This window comes from Halichoeres trimaculatus, unplaced genomic scaffold, assembly GCF_033239565.1.
Source record: "Halichoeres trimaculatus isolate MK-OKI-2021-1 unplaced genomic scaffold, fHalTri1.1 fHalTri1_scaffold_18, whole genome shotgun sequence".
Taxonomy (NCBI): domain Eukaryota; kingdom Metazoa; phylum Chordata; class Actinopteri; order Labriformes; family Labridae; genus Halichoeres; species Halichoeres trimaculatus.
This window is the reverse complement of record NW_027437196.1, coordinates 22,265,744-22,282,832: the sequence shown is the minus strand read 5'-3', so window position 1 is coordinate 22,282,832 and position 17,089 is coordinate 22,265,744. Positions and strand designations below refer to the sequence as shown.

The 17,089-nt window shown below is 38.0% G+C and overlaps 1 protein-coding gene across 1 annotated transcript; it reads left to right on the top strand.

The window, feature by feature from the left end:
* Positions 1-10,383: 10,383 nt before the first annotated feature.
* On the top strand, positions 10,384-16,761 carry LOC141807286 (leukocyte elastase inhibitor-like). Its single transcript, XM_074693178.1, has 8 exons — positions 10,384-10,576; positions 12,126-12,272; positions 13,513-13,630; positions 14,219-14,361; positions 14,993-15,070; positions 15,909-15,998; positions 16,091-16,271; positions 16,354-16,761. The coding sequence occupies exons 1-8, from the start codon at positions 10,445-10,447 to the stop codon at positions 16,578-16,580; spliced, it is 1,116 nt and encodes a 371-aa protein (XP_074549279.1). The 5' UTR covers positions 10,384-10,444; the 3' UTR covers positions 16,581-16,761.
* Positions 16,762-17,089: the final 328 nt, after the last annotated feature.

Sequence of the window (17,089 nt, the reverse complement as noted above, 5' to 3'; positions counted from 1 at the left end):
AACTAGGTAGAGATTAGTTTTACATTATTTGTTTTCAATTGTGTGCTACACAGAGTGTGCTCGCCTTTCTCTATTTTCTTCTGTGTGTGTGTAAGAATGCATCTGTTTGTGTGTCGATAAACTGAGCGGATCTCTGCCATGTGCAACACAGAGCAGGGGAGAAATGTGAACGCACCACACAAGGAACAAGTGACACCTTGTCATGTAAATAAGAGCATCAGGCTGTTTAGTCTGCTAAATAAAATGATAAGGTATAGACCTGATCTATAAGAGACAATGCACTGTCTCAGTTTCTCCTCCAGTTAAAGTTATGAATGAGTAACGCCAACAAAACAACAGACTACTCATAAAGCAGCTTTTCTTTTTAAGAATGAGAAATAACATGAGGCTGTTTAGTCTGTTAAAAAAACAATAAGGAATAGACCTGACCTGTGTGACAGGAAAGGCATTAGTGCTTTAATTTTGCCTCCTTCTCAAATAATGAATAAAGAAACTCCAACAAAACAATGGACTCACCCAGCAGCTTTCCTTTTTACAATGACTGTTTTTCACACTGATCATTGGTCACTGAACCAGCACCAATTAAGTGGGAAAGGGGTGAGGTTACTGCTTTCGAAAATAAAAGGAAGAAATGTTTTGTTTGTGTTGTGATTGATTAAAGCTTTCTTTCCATTGGTAGTTAGTCCTGATTTTATGTAGTACTGTTTGTAATCATTGACACTTTTAAACTGTTGTATAGGAGCATCCATCCAATCTGTAGATTAACACCTGTTTTATCACATAACAACCACAGAGCCATTTGACCTATGGCTCAGCCGCGCCCCCTCCACTCACTCGGACAAACAATGAAGATTCAGTGCCAGGTGCTATGGCATGCAAAACACTATGGTAGGAACATGGTAGGAGATATTTCACAGAATGCTATTGATGATTTTGGAGATAGAAAGATCGAACATCATTTAGAATTCATCAAAAGGGTCTAAACTACACATTGGATAGATTATTTAATCATTTTATTGTTTAGAGGGTCAATATAAACTAGGGCTGAACAATTTATTGAATTTAAACCAACATCGCAATGTGATAGAGTGCAATTTTCAAATCGCAAAGACTGCAATTAAAAAAAAGAAATTTAAAATGTATTTTCTGAAGTTTGGTTTTGTTACTGATGAGATATTAGTAAGATTTTAACACAATTAATATTAATATTTATGTTCACAGACTGTTCCTCTTTTATTTTATAAAAAAGTACACTCCACATGTTGACATATTTCAGTAGTTGAGCCAGAGATTTGGTCTTATTTACATTTCTGCTCTTTATTTAGTGTGATATTCCTAGAAGAGAGGATTCTTATTTATTTTTCACATTATTGTTCATACCAGGCCTCTTGTTCTGCAGTGCTTTGTTCCTTTCCCTGATTTCATTTAAGGTAATTAATGATAATTTTATTACATGTCTACAAGGCTAGAATTTTAATCAATTAGTCAATATTCTACTGTGATTTTAATAGTTAAAGATATGTTATTCATATCAATTCATGCAACAGTTCATCTCATTTCATTATAACATATAGGCCTGGCCTACAGGGAAAAAAAATGTTTGTAGGTTGACAGCATCCTTTGTTGTGTTGGTCAAACTATAGAATGGTTTATTGCTTGTGTTCAGTGAAAAATGTATAAGATAAACACTCCCCAAAAAATGTATATAAATAAATAAATAAATAAATAAATAAATAAATAAATAAATAAAATAAAATAAAAAATCGCATGCCTAATTGCAATTGCTTAATTGGTCCCAAAAAAAATGCAGTTAGATTATTTTCCAAAATCATTCAGCCCTAATATAAACCTTATGTTATAAGCCAAAATTTACAGATACGGATTTTATCAAACATGGGGAAAAAAAGTATCTTGTTGCCCTCACCATCTTCGACTATAAGGCAGAGGATCAGCACTGGTCATGAGAAAAATGTAACAGCCGTTTTCCATCTTTACCATGAATGTGTCTCTGTTAGTTTGGTGCTACGGTATTTACACTGAATTATTTACCAACACAAAATTTACCAATCTTTGTTGTTTTGGCCATTACAGATAAACTAATGAAGCTAAGCTCCAGAACCTAATGTTAGTTTAACCGGAGCCTGTTGGACAACCGCTCACAATGATGTACAGTCAGCAAAGAAACAAAACTAGAACAAAACAGGCCAATGAACTCTTAACACACAAAGAGACATGGTGTGCAAAGCAGCCAGGAGCAAACAGTAGGCTAACTGCAAGCTAACAGCAAGCTAACTTTAGCTAACGTTAGAAAATCCCAAAGAGTCCGTCAGACTGCAGTGGTGGTCTTTAGGGTTAAAGATAACTTTATATTCCTTTCCATCAAAGTGACAAATGTTACCTCAAATAAAGTTTCAGCTTACCTAAGAACAGATGGAGAAATCTTTGTTCATTTTATTTACGTTGAGTTGATGTTGTGGTCTATTGCACAACTTTATCCACAGGAGACACTTTTCTCTGTTGAGATGTGGCTTATAAGAGGGTAAAAATGTATATCCCGTCGCCCAGCCCCTTAGGATATTTTGAGTCAGAGTTGCACGTAACTCAAGAACATTTTTGAACTCAAAATCTCAAAAAAACTTCAGACAAAATAAAGACCGACCTTATGCAATGTATTTCAATGGAGAATGTCCAAGTGTCTTGGTAGGCCATATGCACTGTTATTGGCTCATTGCATTTGTGGGCGGGACTTAGCCATAGGTCATTATTATTATTACCCACTGTCCATCTGATACCTTCAAGAAATCTCCAGTTCAGACTTTACTATTAATTAGTAAACGAGATGTTGCAGCTAACTGACGCAAGATTAGGCCACTGGCCCAGATGACCTAAAAGCCGGTCTCCTTAACTAAAAAGTGTTTTCACACAGCTATTTCAACTCCATCTGCTCCAGGCTGTCTGTAATAGCTTTGGGTTTTGTAAGAAAGGAACTGAGTCAAAACTGTGCTGCAGTACCTCTTATTGTGAACAGCTGAGTGCATTTTGCACAAGTGATTCCTACAAAAAAAATAAAGAAAGAAAAAAATAGGAAGAAAGAAAGAAAGAAAGTAAGAACAAAACCTGTTCTCATGCTTTAGCTACTTTGATTACTATGAAACAGTGCAAGAACCAAGCTTTCAAGGATTTCAGGAGGTTATTTTTGTGTCCATTAAGTTGTCAGCTTGCAGCAGCGTCTTCAGATTCAGCTTTTTTTCTCTGCACACACAAACAAATCTTTCATTTGAAGCTGATGCACGCCCAACATCTTATAATTCTTCAGCAGTCATGCAGTTAGAGCTGCAAAACATTTTATGACACAAGTTTATTTATTTTTGTTGCTAAATACCTCGCTTGTCTCACTGGTCATTTTGCAGCTGAAGAATTATCTGCTTTTGATGTCAAATACCTTCTCAGATCCAAGTTTTCAGACAAAGGTGTCAAAGATGAGTTTAATATCTAGGAGGTGCCTGGTCCCAAACATCTGCAATGATGACTTAAACTGTCTTCTCTTATTTTAACTATGTCTGTGTCTGACCTTGTCGACCACACCCTTTGGCAGAAGACAGGACCTGTAATGTTGCTGGGTGTGACTCTCATTGATGGGTGTGATTTTTAGATAGTTTCTCAAGCTGTGGCAAGACGTGATCCTGGGAGTGTTACTGTGAAGAAACACGGGCCAAATCAGACTTTCACTGAATCACTCTGGATCCTTCCTCTGTCTTCAGGAGAAAACTGACAGTAAGTGCAGGATGTAACGCTTGTGAACTTTTGTTTTTAAAACCTGAAAACAGAGATCAGTCAGGTCTAAGAGGAAATGCTGTGATGTTTCATTGTGATAGTATTGTGTGTTTTCAGTGTGTCTAAAGAAGTTAAGATGAGTTTAGAGAGTATGTAGCTCAGAAGAACTGAATTTGAATGATTTTTGCAAGCTACTTGACAAATCAAGGTAGCATGATCTCAGACATGAAGCTTAAAAAACGTGATGCATTGTGTTTTCTATCATTGTTAATTTAACGAGAGCTTCTGGATACTGGGGAGAGTGAACTTCAGACACTCAAAAAATGGTTTGACGGCAACAAATTGTCACTTCACCTTGGGAAAACTAAATGCATGATTTTTGGAAACAGGGCAATAGATCATAACCACAATTTGAAATAAACAATGTCAAAATTGAAACTGTGAAGACAAAATTTTAGGTGTTATTATTGATAACAAATTCAATTGGGCATATCACATAAATCATGTCTCAGCTAAAATTTCCAGATCAATCTCAATCCTGTATAAAGCTCAAGATATTCTAAACCAGAACTCTTTGTATATGCTGAATTATTCACTCATTGCCCCTTATATGACATGCTGTGTAGAGGTTTGGGGAAATACTTATAAAACAAATACGCACACTATTTTTCTGTTTCAAAAAAAAGCCATATGAATCATAAGTAAAAAACCATACTGTGAACCAACGAGTCCCCATTTCTTGTAATTCAGTATACTAAAATTTACAGACCTGGTTGACTATATCACAATACAAACAATGTATAAAGCAAAAACTGGCCAATTGCCACAAAGTATTCAGAAGCTGTTCATAGTGAGATACAGTCAATAAAGTCTGAGGGGGACATTCATTTTTCAGAAACCAACGATACGAACAAATGCTGAATTGCATTGTCTGTCGATTAAAGAAGTTAATTTATGGAATTCCTCATCCAAAGAAATAAAAACTTGTAGTACATTAAAATACTGAAAAAACTTTACAAAAGTCATATCATTTAAAAATACACATTGGAATTTACTAATTAATAGGTTTGAAAATTTCCCACTGCCAATTCTACTAGCAATTATATGCACTGATATTGTTTTTCTACGGAATAACTTTGTGATTTTTTTTTGCTGTTTATCTAGTGAGATGAGAGGGGTAGGTTTCAATAAGCTTAAGCTTCAACCCACACCCTTTCAGGTTCTCTTGGGAATTCAGAAATTTCAAAACTATATTTGGAACTTGTAAATTGTTTTATGTTTTGCAAGAGGACCAAAATAAGTTTCTTTCATCATCATCATCATCATCAACGATCCAGCATCTAGATTCTGGGTGTGCACAGACTTTGCATTACAACAGATAAAAAAGGGTGAATAACATGAACAAAAATAGTGGTAACAATGCTTTAGTTTAACTGCAAGGGAACATTTAGACACCTGACAGGAAGAAAGATTGATAGTGCAGTGAAAATAAGGAGAGTGAGTGTTGTTGAGCTCTTTTTAGCACAGACAGGGAAAGAACAGTGTGATGGCGATCTGTGAAGTTTAACATATAAACCTCAGTATGATCACCCCACTGAGTAATCCCTGATAGGAGACTTCTAATCTGCAAACTTTTGTTTGATCCTGGTTTTGTGTGTGCAAGCTGAATGAGGAAGATTTACAGCCATTATTCACATACATCTCCAGGATGATGAAATATTTTATTCTCTTTACAATGGGGAAAAGTGGGATTTGTCTGCACACGTCTGGGAAGTGATGGCATTGTTAGAGTACGTTGCTTGGCTACAGAATCAAACAGTCTCATAAGGAGAACAGTTTGCGCAGCTTGATTTGGATTTGCAAACTAGTCCAATGAGCTGAAGTTAGATGCAGATATTCAACCACAAAATCTTGATTTGCTCTGTTTTCCTTCTCAGTTTTAGTGAGTTCTTGCTCGACATCATGCAATCATCATTTATATCCTTGAGGTTTTAAAGCACAAAGGCAGAAATATATGCAGTCTTAACTTAACTGATCCTTCCAAAACAGAAAAGTGTCTGATAATCCTTACTTTCATTTACAGACACCATGGATTCATCATCGACACCTCTTTGTGAAGCCACCCTCACCTTCACTCTGGCTCTGCTCAACAAGCTGAGCCTAGAAGACGTGACAAAGAATGTTTTCGTCTCTCCTTTCAGCGTCTTCTCAACTCTGACCCAGCTGTTACGGGGGGCCAGCGGGAGTACTCATGAGCAGATTTTCAAGGTACAGGACACATTTTAGCATGCTCAAACCCTCATAGGGAACTCAGAGCACTGAAGCCCCAGCCCCAGTGTTAACACACCCATCTGGAGCAGAGTCAAGCATTCAGGCGGCATTAAATCATTGGATTAGGTTCATCATAGTGTTGAAATTAGACCATTGTTTTCACTGCAGGGAAAGGCGTGGATCCAGGTTTCGTGTCCCGTCATGTGCACAGAGAGTGTTCTGGAGGCGCTGATGAGACAAGTTCTGGTCATGGTGTTTAATAGAGACAAAGTGTGACTGGATGAGTTCATTGCAGGCACAGCTTTTATCACTCACTCTGTGCTGTGAAAATAGAGCTCAGGTCTGTCTGACTCAGGTCACAGCAGGGAGAGGACTTTAAATTCCTCTGGGTTATCAACATGAGAGAAATGATCAGACAGATTATCAGACTAAACAATCAAAAAGTGGTCTGACAGGTGTGGCAGCTGTACAGCCCTTCATTACATCACTTTTTGTTGACACTAGTGAAAAGGAGGCAAGTTTGACTCCTCCACCCATGGGCGTCACCTCAATATAATAAGGGTTGGGGTCACGCCCCCTCATCTGTATTCAAAAAAAGTTGTTTGGACCCCCCACTTACATTTTCCGTCAAAAGCTTGAGTGCATGAGTGGCTCTAACCATAATCCAAAATTCTTATCACTGCTCAAATTTCAATGTTTTTCATAATGGAAAATACCCATGTGAATATAAATCGAATCCACAGTTTTTCCAGTTTGAATCGGCAGAAGGAAGTTCACTTGTACATCTTAACATACTGAAGGTCTCTTCCTGTTCACTTTTTTCTCTCTTGTTACTTGATTCCTCTCCCTGACAGCGCCCATTAAAAAAAGAGAACTCCAGGTCTGAATAAACAAAACTGCTCAGTCATGTTTAGGAAGGTTTTCTGTTAGCTTCTGTCTTTTCCTCTTGCTGGGAGGAGGTAGGGCAAGAGGATGGGATCCTGGATAGGAGTGAGGAGGCCCTTTAATAAAGTCAGCCTCTCTTCTAATGGCATCTGCTGACACTGCTGTTGCAGCTATTTACCCCCAAGTATCAATCAGGGCTAAAACGAGTGTTTAAACCCGATCCAAAAAAAAAGATAAGACTCTGTTTCCAATAGATGACAAGTCAGGACTGCAGGTCAGTTTAGCACTCAAACTCCTCCACTACGGAGCCATGCTGTTGTAACCTGAGCAGAATATGGTTTTTCATTGTCTTTATTGCTGAAGTATGTAAGGTCCTCCCAGAATAAGTCATTGTCTTGTTGGCAGCACATGTTGCTCCTAAACCTGTGCTCAGCATTGATGGAGCCTTCTCAGGTGTGTACTCCATGCCATTAACTCTTATGATCCCCAGACCACCTGGGATACTGGTTTTGGACTGTAAGCTGACAACAAGCCAAGTGCTCCTTCTCCTCTTTAGAGTGGAGGACACAGTGTCCATGATTTCCAAAATGAATGTCAGATCATCATCAGACCACAGGACAGTTTTCATCTCCACTCAGTCCATTTTAACTGGGCTCAGATCCAAAGAAGTTTATATTTATGTCTGGTTCCCTCTTTGCATGGTATAGTCTCAACTTACATTTGTGGAAGTGATGTAACAGACTGTGTTCACACACACACACACAAAAAAAAAGGGTTTATGAAGGAATCTTGAGTCCATGCAGTGATTTCCACTACAGAGTCGTGTCTGTTTTAGATGCAGTGCTGCCTGAAGGCCTGAAGATCATGCAGCTCCACACAGTGGGGTGAACCTCTTAAAAAATGCTTTCATGTTTCAAGTTGTGAGTCCAGCCTTTGGATAATGGGCTTAATACAATTGGGAGAAAAAAGCATTACTTAAATTTTTCTTATAACTTTTTTTCCCCCATCCTTCACCCATCCCTTTTTGAAATGTCTTGCAAAATCAAATTGAAAATGATCCTGAGTTGTTCCACAAACAGCATCTAATATTTCATCTTTGCACTGTTTCCAATGAAACAGAGGCTTTGTATGATGTGCAAACCATCTAAATTTGTTTTATTAACATTGTACATTGTACACAGAGTTCCAACATGTTTTCAGTTCTATATATTTAAAAGATAAATGGTAGGATCCTCCTGTCAACTCTGTAAACTGTGCAGTATGACTACAACTCACACCCTGTTCAGCCTAAAGAAAAAGAGTAGTGGTAGTTGTAGATACAATAACCAGGTTTGGATAAATGTTCCTTCATGCTAGAATCGATTGTGAACATGTTTAGTTAAGGGTGAAACATTTGCCTTTAAGCTGTATGTGAAAGTGATGGGTGTAGCTGAATGCATAGAACTGGAGCCAAACCAAACGCAGCTTGTTCTTGTAAATGATTCATACCCTCATGGTGAACAGTGGGCAGTAATCCTGCATGAGAGTCATCGGTTATAGGGCGAGGTGACTTTGTGTGTACATGCATGCCTGGGTGTGTGTTTGTGTCTGTTGCCAAGTCAACAAAGAGTGCGATGCTTTAGTTTTAAACTGGAAAGCAGGTTTAGGAGAGGGCGTCTGAAAATGCTATTGAAGACTTTATAAAACTTTTTACAAATGTGCTGATAGAGAAGGTTCTCTTTATCACAAGTCAAGTCAAACTTTATTTGTATAGCACATTTAAAACAACCACAGTTGACCAAAGTGCTGTACAATCTAGAATAGAATAGAATAGAATAGAATAGAATAGAATAGAATAGAATAGAATAGAATAGAAAATACTTTATTTATCCCCGAGGGAAAATTCAGGAGTCACAGCAGCGGTCAAGAAAACAAAAGTAAGAAAGTGTATAGAAAGTGCAAAAAGGTCTACAAGAAAATAGATGAAGACATCACGTCCACCACTCTCCAGCCCAGCCAGTCTCCACCTCCACAGGGTCCAGGACTGAGCCTCCCCAGCAGTCTGTTCAGAATAGAATAGAATAGAAAATAGAATAGAAAATACTTTATTTATCCCCGAGGGGAAATTCAGGAGTCACCGCAGCATTTAAGAAAACAAAAGTAAGAAAGAGTATAGAAAGTGCAAAAAAAGTCCATAAGAAATTAGATGACGACATCCCGTCCACCACTCGTCCACCACTCTCCAGCCCAGCCAGTCTCCACCTCCACAGGGTCCAGGACTGAGCCTCCCCAGCAGTCTGTTCAGTCTCTGTCTCCTGGATCCTGTCTGCCCACAGCAGGCGAAGCTCTTCCAATGTGGCGCCAATGTCAGCTCCGTCAGCCACGTCCGTGAACAGCAGGATGCCACTCTGCCCTCCAGCAGCCCCTCTGCCGCGGGCCAGCACGGCTAGAGCAGCATAGTGTTGTAGTTTACGGAGAGGTTCCTGGTATATCTGGATAGACTGATGCTTTTATGTTTGCGGCTTGAATGCACAAACTTTCCCACAGTCTTAAGACATGCTTAGCCGATTAATTGGTGACTCTAAATTGCCCTAAGATGTTTCTGAGAGTGTGTTTGATTGTCTTGATGTGTCAGTGCTGAGGGTTGACAGCTAAACCTGTTGAGGGTGTAACCTTCCCTGTTACTCAACAGGAGCTTAGATAACTGGATCTATATTCAGTTCTTAAAACTACCACCTAATCATCTAAAACATCCATGCTGTTGTCTGGTTCCCAAAGTAGCGGCCGTTAAAAACGCTAATGAATTAAAGCTTTTAAATATTGTTACACTACATAAAGACATAATTGAGTAACATCAGCCTATAGCCATGGTTGTCCTGAATCTATAGCGGTGCTGCACTTCACTTTATGGAGAAAAATGAGACCATAGTGAGTAAAAATATGACAGAAGCAAAAAATACTTTGGATTCTGAGGGTTAAAGGAGGCTGAATTCATGTTCTGTGGACGGGTAGTGAGTGCAAGTGGAGTTACGAAGTGGTAACCACCCCTGGCTCCTGAACTATCTGAACTTTTGATTTCACACAGGTGTTTTTAATTATCCTGTCAGACACACTGTTTGTTCAGGATGACTCATCATTTCAGTCACAGATTATTATTTTTACCAGCTGCACAGTAAAAAGAAATATTCATCTGAACTCCAAGACAAGCTTAGAGTGACGCAGGGTGACCTCTTCTGTCAATGTGAGAACTAAGTTGGAAGTTAAATTTTTTTTCTTTGTTCAAATGCATTTGAAGATGATTCAACTCTTGCTTTACATTTCAGAAGATAGGGATGAAATTGTGCAAATATGTGAATTTTTAGCATCAGTTAAGTATCAGTCCGTCCCTCAGAACAGACACACAATATAAAGTCGAAAAACTGAACTTAATGATCCTTATGGTGACACAAACTACTTTGACTCGCAGGTCCTGGGCTTGAAGGCGCCAGAATCACAGCCGGAGCAGCCAGAGCAGCCGGAGCAGCCGGAGGAGCCCATGCAAATGGAACAAGAGCTAACGCAGATGAGGACAGGGTTGCAGTCTGCGTATCGGTCACAGATGCAGACGAGAATGCAGCTGAGGATGCAGACGCGGCAGGCCACCAAAATACCACCGTACCTGCGCAAGGTGATACAAACAGAAAAAGGAATGATGAAAGATGAGTAGGGTGGTGCTGCTTGGTGAGAAAATGTGACACTTTGCTTTGTTTTCTTGCAAATTTCAAGAAGTCTGCTGCATATGTCAAAGCAGAATACGAGATTCTGATTACTTAAACAGTAAAACCATCTGATTTATGCAGCAGATGAAAACCTCTGAGTCCAACTCTATATGTTTTTTTATTTGTTTGGGTTTTTTGTGTTTCACATTGCTCAGGGGAGTATAACGTGTGAAAATGTCTCTGTGGGTTATTTATGTATCAAGGCTTTACCTTGGTCTGTTTTTCCACCTCATCTTCAGAAGGTGCCGGGTCCTACATCGAAAAATTTAACCCCCTGAAAACATCAAGGAAGATTCAGAGGAGTAAATGATGAAAACACAGACACCAAAATCATCTGCTACTATTGGCCTAGATCCTGAGTAATAGTGGCATGCAAGCATGCTAACATTAGCACATTAATGTTACCATTGTCAAAAAAGAAATAAAAAACAACTCTGTGAAAACATTTAATGCTTTTCTCAGAACTCACATCTTTAGTGTGACATTTTTAAAGAAAAACAAAAAGACCTTGAAAAACTTGGTGGATTCTTTCAAACTCTAACAAAGCCCAGAAAAAATTCTGTGAGTTCCTCCTGCAAAAAAAGTGTGCTGTATCCAGAGAAACTTTGCAAATCACTTCTGAGGTCCTTAAAAAATCCTGGAAGAACCTTAAAAAAATTTGGCAAAGTCTGAGAAAATTTCATTATTCTAAAAATCTTGCACAATACCTCAAGACTTGGGCATTTCTCAAGATCTCATAATAAAAATTTTTACGATCTCATAAAAAGATATTTTAATAAAAAATGTGGGTCAAAAATTTCCCTCTGAACTGCAAAATAATAATTTTAATTATAATTGAGATCCCACCAAAGCTCCTTAGAAAGCGCTCTTAAGTTTTGTGAAATCTGCAAACATTCCTTATGAACTCAAAAGTGCCCTTAAATTTTAAACATTATTAGGTTTGTGCAAAAGTTTATTAATGCGTTGCAAAGTACCGGTATCTCTGGATGACAACCACGTTTCTTGAAACTTTTCAAGAAGCTTAAATGTTTCACATTATTCTGCAAAAAGTTTTTCAAGATCATGTAAAAGTTTCAGAGGACCTCACAGGAGCTTCTCAATATGGTGATAGTTTCTTGAAATCTTGTACCGTATCTCTGGATTACAACCCCGTTTTCTGGGATCTGTTGGTATCTTTTTAAAACTCGTAAATATTAGATTAAAGTTTTTGAGTATCTCACAGTTTCTGAAGGTCTTTTGTTGATAGTGAAAACATTTTTGAAATAAACAAATTATTTTCTCCTCCTCTGCATGACTCTGAGCTTGGTCCATGCGTACCACAGTTTGTGATGATTTCGGTGTCTTTTCTCATCATTTAATGGGTAAGCTTATCAGAACACAGATAACGTACAGAGCTTTGTGTGTTGCTATGTCTCAGTCTGTTTCTGTAATATGCAGGTTTTCTGTGGCTCTTTACAGTGCCTAAAACCCCAATCTGAAGATGATGAAGAAAACATCCATGCAAAAGTTTCCCAGCTGATGAACGAGCTCAACAAGGAGGATGCTCCATATAAACTCAATGTTGCCAGCAGGCTGTACGGGGAGAAGACCTTCAAGTTCTTAAAGGTGTGTGATCAGGTTACCTTAAACTTTCTTCACACATTAACACCAAACAGTTTCTAAATTATCCTCAGAGGAGAAATGCCTCAGAATGTCTCTCAGTAGCAACCAAATGAGATGTTTTTTAGGTTTTAAGCTACCCATAAAACTTAAATATCAATCAAGCTCTGTCCTATTCAAAGAAAAAGGGATGGATGACCCTTAACACTGAGTTGAATTTGGCAGGTAAAAATGTGTTATCATTATAAATGTGAAATTCTTGAGCCCAAAAATAAGAAAAACATAAACTAAGAATTTCCAAAAAAAAAAGTCGAAATGTGTCAATAAATGAGCCCAGAAAAAAGATAAAATTTTGAAAAATGATAAAAGACACACTACTATTGATGATGTCCATCATCAATATTTTTTGTTTTTTAATTTATTTAATTTTTTTAAAACTTCTTTTCATGTATTATTTTTTTAGTTTTTAAATAGTGGTGCTATAACATTCACTTCTTTGTCTGTAGCTTATTTATTTTTTTTTTTTTTTTAAAAAAAACAACCTCAAAGACATTAGGGTTGTTTTTAGAATATTAGACTTGGTTGTTGACTTTAAATTCTTTAAAACTGGAAAAAAAACAAACAATACAGAAAAAAACACACTGTAATCTCTCTACATTCAAAGAAAGCCACTTGGCAGGTCTTTGAATTTACCTAAATAAAATGAGCTACCGTAACACATTAAAATCCCATTCCTTATATGATCATGATTTAATCAAGTAGATGTAACATGTGTAAGAAGAGCCTGGAACTTGAATGTTTGTTTTGAGTTGACTGAAAATGATGAAATAAAAAACAAAACAAAAGAGACACTAAAAAAAAAAAAAAAAAATTCTTTGGATCTACTTAACGGCTCAGAGACACTGGCCTCTATGCTGTTATGGCACAGACCAGCTGTCTGTGCTTCATGGCACAGACTGGCTGTCTGTGCAGGAGAACTCCGTGACATGTGGGGTTTATTGCACGAATGAATACATTATTTTGCCAATGTAAAATAATTTCACTTAGTCAGTACAATAATTTCACATTGTCTGTATTTTTAAATAATCAGTTGGGCTGTAAATATCTTAACATTCCTAAACCTATAAATGAGTTGGACAAACTCATGTAAATGTCAATGAGTTCATCCAAAGAGTTATTTTTTAAGTGTAATTGTGATCAAAGTGATATTTTAGTGTGGTACAAAATATGTTGTTTTTGTTTTTAGGATTTCCTAGGAGACATTGAGAAATATTATGGTGCTGAGCTGGGGTCTGTGGACTTTAAAACCAAAGCAGAGGAGGCTCGGGTCACTATTAATGGATGGGTGGAGGAGAAGACACAAGGTATAGTGTTTTTATTATTATTATTATTATTTTAAACTAATCCATCATCAGACTGTGAACACTAACACAACCTGCTGGGAAAATTAGTGAAGCAATTAATGGTCACATCACACAAGAGTCTAAGGTTTTAGTCCCCATACTTTGACAGTATGTATCAATTTTGCTGTCAGTACAAAATAAACAGCTATTACCACATAAATTTTAGATTAAAGAATGAAATTGAAACTTAAGTAGAAAATGTAAATTTGAATGTAAAATTATGTGTACCAAGATACTAAAACTTACGATTACTAATACCAAAAAACTGCTTTTAGAATTTACTCGGTATTAAACGAATAGACAAAACGTTTTTGTTTTTTGTTTTTTTTAATCCTGGGAGACTGATGCCCAGATATTTTAGATTTTGAAGGAATAGAATAGAATAGAATAGAATAGAATAGAATAGAATAGAATAGAATAGAATTAATTTATCCCCAAGGGGAAATTCAGGTTTCAGTTTTCATGTAAAGATGATGATGAAGTGAACCCAGGGTCATCCATGTGTATTAAAATGCTATTCTTCTCTCTCTGTTTTTATTTCTTTTCCAGGTAACATCAAGGACATACTGACTGAAGGTATGGTGGATGACTCTACCAGGCTTGTTTTGGTCAACGCCATCTTCTTTAAGGGACTGTGGAGATACAAGTTTAAGATGGAGTTCACGGAGGACGATCAGTTCAGGATAAATAAGGTAACAGCAGGTGAAAACAGGGGCAGCTCTCTGGATTGAAGGTGTTTTGTTGTGAATGTTGTTGAAGATGGGGAGCATGTATTTAAAAAAAATGATCTGGGTAAAATTCTGCCTGAATCTGATGTGTGTCATCACATCAGCTACAGGCCGACCATCGTCCCTCCTTATCATGAATTGGCTGTTTGAAGGGCTGCCCACAACCAGGCTCATGTTTATCTAAAAGTGTGCACAACCTTTTACTTTTGTTTTTGAGTTGAAAGACTAAGAATGAAACGCTTTGAGTGTGACCAAGGTCCAACTCACCCAGAGATGACATGCATATAATGCCTGAGATATTTTGTGCTCCTGTGGAGGAGCAAAAACACCTGATGTGACTGCTCTCTGATCCACTGTGACTTGCTCATTAGAATCTTATCAAGCTAGGGTCGCTGTCATGGATGCTCCCTGACTTATTTTACTCATCTCCGTGAGCATGTGACCAACAGGCCGGACTCAACTTTACTAACATCATTGTTGTTCTGCTCCTTGATAGAGAGGAAGTTATTCAGAAACACCTGTTACTGATTACAACTTCAGAAAAGTGAATTCCTGACTCACTGTGAACTTTTATCCTCCATTCACTCTCATACAGAATGACACTAAACCAGTGAAGATGATGAGACAGAGGACTAGACTCCCTCACCGCGACATACCTGAGAACAAGATCAAGGTAAACTCAGTTTCTGACTGTGTTCTTACACAGAGTCTATGTGAAGATAAATATGAGGTGTGTTACCTTTCTGGCTGACACCATCGTCTGTTTTTAAATAAACATCCTCATATTAAAATAGAGTTGAGAACATTTTTTCTCAAACACCAACCTGTTGTTAAGATGAAAAATGCATCTCCACCTCCAGCTGCAAAAACATGACGCCTAAATACCCCTTTTGGAGGATTCTGACATCCTGCACTACTGCCATTTTAGAAGGCAAAGCCTGTGTTGAAGGCATCAGCTGAAAGAGCTGTGAGATTATAAATTATTTCAACCAAAACACTCATTGAACTCCCCACTCCCCCAACTGTGTCTCCCTCTAGTGTCCACAGCAGAACTGACTCTTGTGTGGTTTTGGAGCAGACACTCACTGTTGGGAAATCTTCAGTGACTCTTTGGTGTTTGTGTTTGTTTTGTTTCCTCTCACTATTCCTCTTCTACTGGTGATCCAGTGCACACTGTACTGAAACTCAATACAGCTGATAGTCATGACATCAAATTTCCTCTTTAAAATTGAATAACTCAAAATAAAATGTATAGAAAAATAAACACTGTGGTATGACCTAGCTCAATGAGAACTAAATATAAAAAGAGACATTTGATGGACCTGTTATTGGATTAAGAGCTTGACCAAGTCCCAGCTATAAACATGGAAGAGGCAGGCTTTCTGACTTATACTGTAGGTAGCCAGTAGGGGGAGCTCTAAATATTTGTCTCACATTGTTCTATACAGCTGGACAAGAACATCTGATTTCTTTCATCATAGCAAAGAATCAAAATGTTCTTCTCTGTACAGGTTCTTGAGATGCCCTACAAAAATGAGGACCTCAGCATGATCATCCTTTTACCCAACGACATCGAGGATGACACCACAGGCCTGGAGAAGGTGAAGGACCACACACACACACACACACAAATGAACACATGAAAAAACAAACAGCCAGACAAAGAGACTGACTGTTGTTCTAATCATGTCAGCTGGAGAAAGACTTGACCCCTGAAAAATTTGTGGACTGGACTCAACCAGAAATGATGATTCTGGATGAGGTGGATGTGAAGCTACCTCGATTCAAGATGGAGGAGAAGTACGAACTGAATGTTGTCCTGAAGGAGATGGGCATGCCAGATGCTTTTGATACCTCACGGAGCGACTTCATCCGTGAGTAACAAATCTCTTTTCAGAGTAAAAACTCACAACTCATTTGGTGTGATGAATCACTCAACTTCTTTCTCTGTGACAGGTATGTCTCCAGTCAACAACCTGGTTCTGTCTGAGGCCGTCCACAAGGCATATGTGGCTGTGGATGAGGAAGGGACAGAGGCTGCTGCTGCAACTGCTGCTGTCGTGTCAGAACGCTCTTCATTGATCTTATATAACTTCTTTGCTGATCACCCCTTCCTCTTCTTTATTAGACACAACCACAGCAAGATCGTCCTCTTTTCTGGTCGATACTGCTCTCCGGAGTAAATTCTGCAGACGTGCTGTGAGGGGACAGTCATGGGAGGTCCCTGCATCCTCTTTGAGACATTGTTATAGTTTTCTGGTCATAAAGTCTTTTTGCAGTCACAGGGCTTATCTTTCAGTTTCCCTGTCTTTGTTTTTGTTTATCATTTTGATTACTATTTTAGGTTTTGTTAATTTGTGTCTGTTTATGTTTTTTTTTGTTTTTTTTGCCACGTCTGTCATCCTTTATGTCTCTTGTATAATGCATGCTCCACATGCTGTTACAGCACAAAGAGGTATGGCCAACGAGCTATTTATCAGATTATAGTAATGCAGCACGTTGACGATCCAGATGTTTCCGATATATGTGTTACTTGGACTTTTGGTCTTTTACTCCAAATAAAAAAAATTATGTCAGCTGTGTAGTTCACTGTAGTTTATTTCACTGATAACTTTTTAGAGGGACATCAGACTTGGTGATCAGAGTTTTTATGTCATGGTTTTTGTATCATTAAACAACTTACTGATATACT